We start from the raw sequence: 6,188 nt of genomic DNA, 5'->3' as shown, positions 1-6,188 counted from the left end.
TACAATATATATATAGTATATATATACATATATGGAATAACTTTTTACCACACACTGAACAAGAAGGAAATATTTGACTGAAATGTGTCGGGGAAAATATTAAGAGAAGATGAAGAAGACGAAGAAGTAGCAACAGAAGTTGCAAATAAAATAACAAATAAACAATGCTATAAACAATTTCTAGTGTAAAATGTGTGTTTTTGCTAAATGTGGTAAACTTAAACGTAAATTTATTACACCAAACGATAAACTAACGCAAAACAAAAGAAAACTAAAAAAAAAAAAAAAACAAAAATAAAAATGAGAAAAATCTTAAGTAAAGTAAATTTTTGGATGACAAATGCCATTTAGACAAAATTTTTGAGACAAAAAAAGACATTTATGAGTAAAGCAAAAAAAAAAAAATAAATAAATAAAAAGCAACAAAACAAAAGAACAAATTTACTTTACATTTTATTTAAGCACATGTTGCAAAAGAAATGAAAAAAAAAAAAAAAACAACAAAAAAATATAACAAATGAGTAATATAAACAAATATAAGTGTTTTTAGTTTAAAAATTATATTTCCAAAAACATTCAAATAAAAGTAAAATTAGTTTAAACAAAAATTTGAAAAAACAATTTGTTTTAATTCGGAGAGGGAAAGGGAGAATTGTGGTAATACATACATATACATATATGTACATATTTATATAATGAAAAATTATGGATGTTTTACTCGACTTTCAACTTTTATTTCTCATGTTGCTTTATAAATATTGTACTTACGTTTAAATAGAGCTCGGATTTTTAGGTAACGAGGCAAAAAGATGTACGTCAGGTTCCTTAAATTATAACCAGACTAGATTCTAAGCCAAGAAAAGGCAGACCGAGCTCCGTGTTTCTCTGATAATATTTTACACAGTATATAATGAAGAGTACTACTCTTTTATAGAGTCCATCAGAAAACAAATTTATCAATAATTTATTTCTATTTTAGAGACCGTAAATATTCATCGATAGAGATTACTTCTCTATATTCTATTTTCTTCTGCTGATATTAGCACTCGCCTTTCACTTCTGCTCTATATATAAATTTGTACAGGAACGGAAACAGGTGTCAAATGTTAGGTGAGCTAGCCTATCTACAAATCGCTCTTACAGCAGTTCCTTACATATTTATATGGCTATAATATTCATGCTGAGATTTACACGAAGTATTTAGATGCATTTATAAGCACACATTACATTTGAATATAAGTTACGCCTTCATAATATATTAAGCCCTATAATTTACAAGCAAAAAGCATTTTATCATTTAAAGCTAATACACTTGTGGAATTTTGTATTTACCATTTAATCAAAAGTTGCCTTAAATAATAAAAAACACATTTTATCCGCTTACAATTCCTTATATTTATAAATATATATGTTTTCCAATTACAAGCTAAATTCTATGTTAGTTTTCCATATTCGTATCCAGACAACTTTATCGTGCATCAAAGACGACAACTGCAAGAAAAATAAAACTTAAATGCTGCATACAGTTTGGGCAGCACTGCACAGAGAGGCCGGAGCCTCAATACTTACGACGCTTGGTGCGCTTCTTGTACATGATGCGGTAGCCACACTCGCGGCAACGTATGGGATCACGTGGACGCATCTCGTTCTCATGATGACATTCTGTTTGTAAATATTATAAAAAATGTTTATTTATGTACAGAAATCATTTGTAATTGTATGGAAACATGTGCGCGTCTGTGCGACAACATGCTGTAGCTTGTTTTATGTGTATTTAGATTTATGTGCTAACTTACCGCCACAAATGTAAGTCATTGCGGTCTTCACATTTTCCTTGGAGCTTGTTTCTGACATTTTTTGTTTAATTAATTAAATAATAACTTGAAAACGTTTTGCCTATGCGAATTATTGTTTTCACAATGCGTTAAATGTTCTATAACATAGCTATGTTAATTAACAGTCAGAAAATCGCACTTTGGCTAGCAGTAGATTTTGTTTTGGTATTTTTTGGTATTGTTATTTACGCGCTACAAAACGGTCACACTAGCTGCATTGAATTTGGCTGAAACGTTTATTTGTTGATTAGTTTCTTATTTTGGTAAAACAATGAGTAGAAGAAATAATAAAAAGTTTGTAATGCATCCACGCAATGTGCTGCGCACAGCGCCTGACTACACCAAGCTGGCTATTAAGTACAAGGACTTTCGACAGGTTTGTCAATTGGTGAGTTGCAAATTGAGGATATAAATAGGGTAAACAAATATAAATGTATTTAATGCTTTGCAGGAGCTCAATGGCAAGGTGTCGATCAATTTCCGTAATGAGCGCACTTTGCGTGAATTAACCAAAATGCTGCTGCTTGAGTATTTTGGCCTGCACGTGGATTTCGCACCGGGCAGTTTGGTGCCAACTTTGGCGCTGCGTTTGAATTACATTTTGTGGCTGGAGGATTTGCTGGCGCCACTCGAATTGGCTGCAGTAAATGGCATTGATATTGGCAAGTAGATACTCTTAAGTGAAGAGAACTGTCATTTAAGTATTCTTTCCAGGTTGCGGCTCCTCGTGCATTTACTCGTTGCTGGCCGCCAAGAAGAATCAATGGAAAATGCTGGCTCTGGAGTCGAAGCGAGAAAATATTGAATTTGCACGTGAGAATGTGAAGCGCAATGAGCTGCAGCATCTTGTGGAGGTCTTTGAGCAGCCCGACAAGCAGAGCATCTTCAAGAGCTTCTTTGAGTCGTCCAGTGCACTGGCCAAGGAACAGTTTCACTTCTGCCTCTGCAATCCGCCCTTCTTTGACTCGAATGCCAAGAATCCCTTTGACGCGAACACGCGTAATCCAGAGCGTCGCCCAGCGCCAAACAACGTGCGCACCGGCACTGACGAGGAGTTGACCTGTGCCGGCGGCGAGGTGTCCTTCGTGCAGCGCATTGTCGACGAGAGCGAGGCGTACAAGGAGCGTGTGCTGTAAGAGCAGCTGCAACAGCATTTAAACTAAATCAGTGGTTAATATAAATAACATATTTAATTCTTTCAGCATTTTTACCAGCATGCTGGGCGTCAAAGCCAACGTGCCCAAGATTTTGGGCTATTTGCGTGAGCGCCAAATCAGCAATGTCTCCACCACGGAGTTCCATCAGGGACACACCACACGCTGGGCCGTTGCGTGGAGCTATCAGCAAACATCCCTGCAAATAGACACGGCCAAATAATTTACCGGCTCTATCTATATACATATATATGTGTATATATGTAAATATGTGTACATAGCTCGCATTAAGTAAAAGTATATTTTAAGCTAGAATATTAATAAGCTGTTGAGCTCGTGGCATGTCGACATGTTCTGAAAAAGTCGAACCTTTTCCACTAAATGGATATTTGCATGTCAGCGCGCCATTTGCTGCCGCTGCCAAAGGCAGTCGAGCAACAAAACTAGCGGAAATTATCGTTTCGTTTATATCATATTGACCGGCGGAAAAGTTGCCCAACGCAAACACACACGAAGAGCAATTGGCGATTGGTAATCTAAGCTCTGGCATATCCCAGCTAGAAAATGAAATGCAATTAAACAGAATTTTTTACATAACTTGTTAAATTATTTTACAAATTAAGCATTTAATAGTATAAATGTTAAATGTAAATTCTAAGGCAAAAGTAATTGCATTTTTACACGATTAATTCATTTTAGTTTACAAATTTTTTAAGCAATCCCATCATTAAGTTATAGTTTAAATGTTAAATGTAAAGTCCCAAATTAATATTTAAACATTTCTCAGACCTAAGAGAGTATTCCACAGTTGTGTTCTCTTAGAGGTGAATGCTATTAGTTCCTCGACTTTTCTTTTTGCCAGCAGCAGCTAGACGCTTTGCCATTTTCTTTTATAGCATTTCAACACGTTAAGGTGTTAAAAACAATGTAATTAAAAGGCGAGTCGAGTCGACTCGGTAGTCCTTGGGTTCAACTTGGCATCGTTTCTTATAAACACAGCTAAGGTCGCCTTTCGACAAATTCATGTTATTGCTTTTTGTGTGTTAGCTGGAATTTTCCATTTATATGGCAAATAAAATTAGCTTGAGTTGTTTTTTCTTGCCAAGACTTAAAATGGATAATGATAATTCGAATAATGGCGACAAAGTAAAAAGTTAATTGGAGTAAAAACTTTGTCTAGACTGTTCTTAGAACAGAATATGCAAATATGTTTCTATAGCAAAGAAAATTCATTTTTGTGTGTAAATAAATTTGTTTGGTAAATTTATATTTAAAAAGTTTTTGACTTCAAATTTAAGTAAAAATTTGCTTTTGATAAGTTTTTATATCCTAAATCTATTGACAATGTCAAATCAGTTTATAATGAAAATGTATGTAGCAGACATAAGGAGGCGTGACAGACCCCTTAAAGTATTTACCAAATTCAGGGTATCTCCCACTCAGAATTTTTTTACTTATTTAATTTGGCTTTATTTCAATTTTATTTGTTTGTCTCTTGAACTTTAAGTTCAACTAAAAAAATTTAAGAGCTCTTCACATTGTCAATGGGCACAAAGAAATCTCAATACTTATACTAAAGTCCGTGGCCCCACAAGCTGTGTATCATAGATAGACACGTCTGCCACCCAATTGCCTATCCAGGCAGTGGTTGGCGCCCGACGCCTCCTGGCTTCATGCCAAGCCAGGGCAACAATATTAAGCGGCAATATGGGCAGATCGTAGCCGTAGACGGTTAAGGTTATAATTGCAAATGGCAATGCTATCATATCGCATTGTATACAACATGACCATTATCACAGGCGATAGATGACAGTGCAGGAACTGGAGTTGGAGTCGGAGTGCGGAGTCCGGAAGTGGATATCGACACGAAAACCAAAAGGCAACTGGCAGACAAGCGGCAAACCAAAACTGGCAGCTCGTATGTCAGGGGGACTCAATGTTGACTTTAAAATCACATTTAAGAGTTGCATACAAATACACACACACACACAGGCAGACACATACACACACACACACACAAACATATATCCACGTAGACAGTTAGCCAGTTCAATTACTCGTTGCGGCGGGCTCTGCTCTGGCAGCTAAGGGCGAGGTCTGTTCAATAAATGTCGCGATTTATTTATTTCTGCGTGCATATGTACATATGTATATATGCATACATGTATCTGCTATTTTGTATGTGTTATGTTAATGTCCATGTCTCTGCTACACAGCTTGTTGTGCCAACAGAAAAAAATCATGCTCACTCGCTCTCGCTCTAAGCAAGAGACTTCAGTTCTTTTCGTTCTTGTTTTCTGTTGAGCTTCGTGATCTATTCGTGTCGCGCTCTTTCAACGAGCATCGTTTCGGGAGAGACACGATTGACGGAGACAGAGAGTGTGAGCAAATGAGCGAAAGTCAATGCAAATGGTCTTCACATTCACATACACATACACCTACTCAATTCATCTACGCTATTGATGTGTTGAGCCTTCGCGTAAATAGCAACAAACACAAACAACTTTTTGGTTCATTTAGCTCAAGCAAACGAACGGGAAGCAAGCAGAGCGTAATATTAAAAAAAAAAAATGAAATGATTTCTGGCCGATCGTGAACGAAGTTTTTGCTCTCTGTGTTTTTCTCAGAGTGTGAGTAGAAGACAGGCGCGCTATGCTCTGATGTAAGTCGATAATGGGGATCACTTTCTAGGACACACACACTTAAATTGATGTATAAATAAATAATTGTAATAAATAAAGTAGTGATACTCCAGCAGAACACCTCGCTTATTCACTCACTTGGTTATTGAAGAGGCTTTACATGAGCGAGACACACGCCACAGACACGGCAACATGGAGTATTTGCATTATTTGCATGTGTGTGTGTATGATTGTGTGAGTGAGTGTTTTGTGTCATTTGCCTGTCATACGCCTGGTTTTTGGTTGGTTCTGCTCATTGCACTAAGTGAATGTGCTCGGATTGCCATGTGTCATGACAATAGCATAGCATTTAGGCGCACGAGCTGCCAGCCAGACAATTGCAACTCTAACAGGCAGCCAGGCAGCCCTTCTCTTAGCTCCCAGCACTCCACTCTTGTGGCTGGTTACGTGCAGTCACGCAGGTACAAGAGCAAACCCAAAACCCTAAACCGAATTCGATTTTTGTTGTTTTCATCACAAAAAAAAAGAGGAAACACGAGTCGATGCCTTGCATTTAA

General features: G+C 36.9%; 2 protein-coding genes across 2 annotated transcripts; one reads left to right on the top strand and one right to left on the bottom strand.

The window, feature by feature from the left end:
• Positions 1–1,320: 1,320 nt before the first annotated feature.
• Positions 1,321–1,957, bottom strand: Polr2K (DNA-directed RNA polymerases I, II, and III subunit Rpb12). The gene is made up of 3 exons (XM_018010646.2): positions 1,797–1,957; positions 1,570–1,662; positions 1,321–1,491 (listed from the first exon to the last, which is right to left on the bottom strand). The coding sequence occupies exons 1-3, from the start codon at positions 1,852–1,854 to the stop codon at positions 1,469–1,471; spliced, it is 174 nt and encodes a 57-aa protein (XP_017866135.1). The 5' UTR covers positions 1,855–1,957; the 3' UTR covers positions 1,321–1,468.
• A 46-nt stretch (positions 1,958–2,003) lies between these two features.
• LOC108615824 (U6 small nuclear RNA (adenine-(43)-N(6))-methyltransferase) lies at positions 2,004–4,256 on the top strand. The gene is made up of 4 exons (XM_018010627.2): positions 2,004–2,223; positions 2,287–2,497; positions 2,550–2,967; positions 3,038–4,256. Exons 1-4 carry the CDS (start codon positions 2,107–2,109, stop codon positions 3,210–3,212), a joined length of 921 nt encoding a protein of 306 aa, XP_017866116.1. The 5' UTR covers positions 2,004–2,106; the 3' UTR covers positions 3,213–4,256.
• The last annotated feature ends 1,932 nt before the right edge of the window (positions 4,257–6,188 follow it).

Source organism: Drosophila arizonae, chromosome 5, assembly GCF_054131065.1.
Source record: "Drosophila arizonae isolate 15081-1271.41 chromosome 5, UAZ_ARI_1.0, whole genome shotgun sequence".
NCBI lineage: Eukaryota > Metazoa > Arthropoda > Insecta > Diptera > Drosophilidae > Drosophila > Drosophila arizonae.
This window is presented reverse-complemented; position numbering and strand designations above follow the sequence as displayed.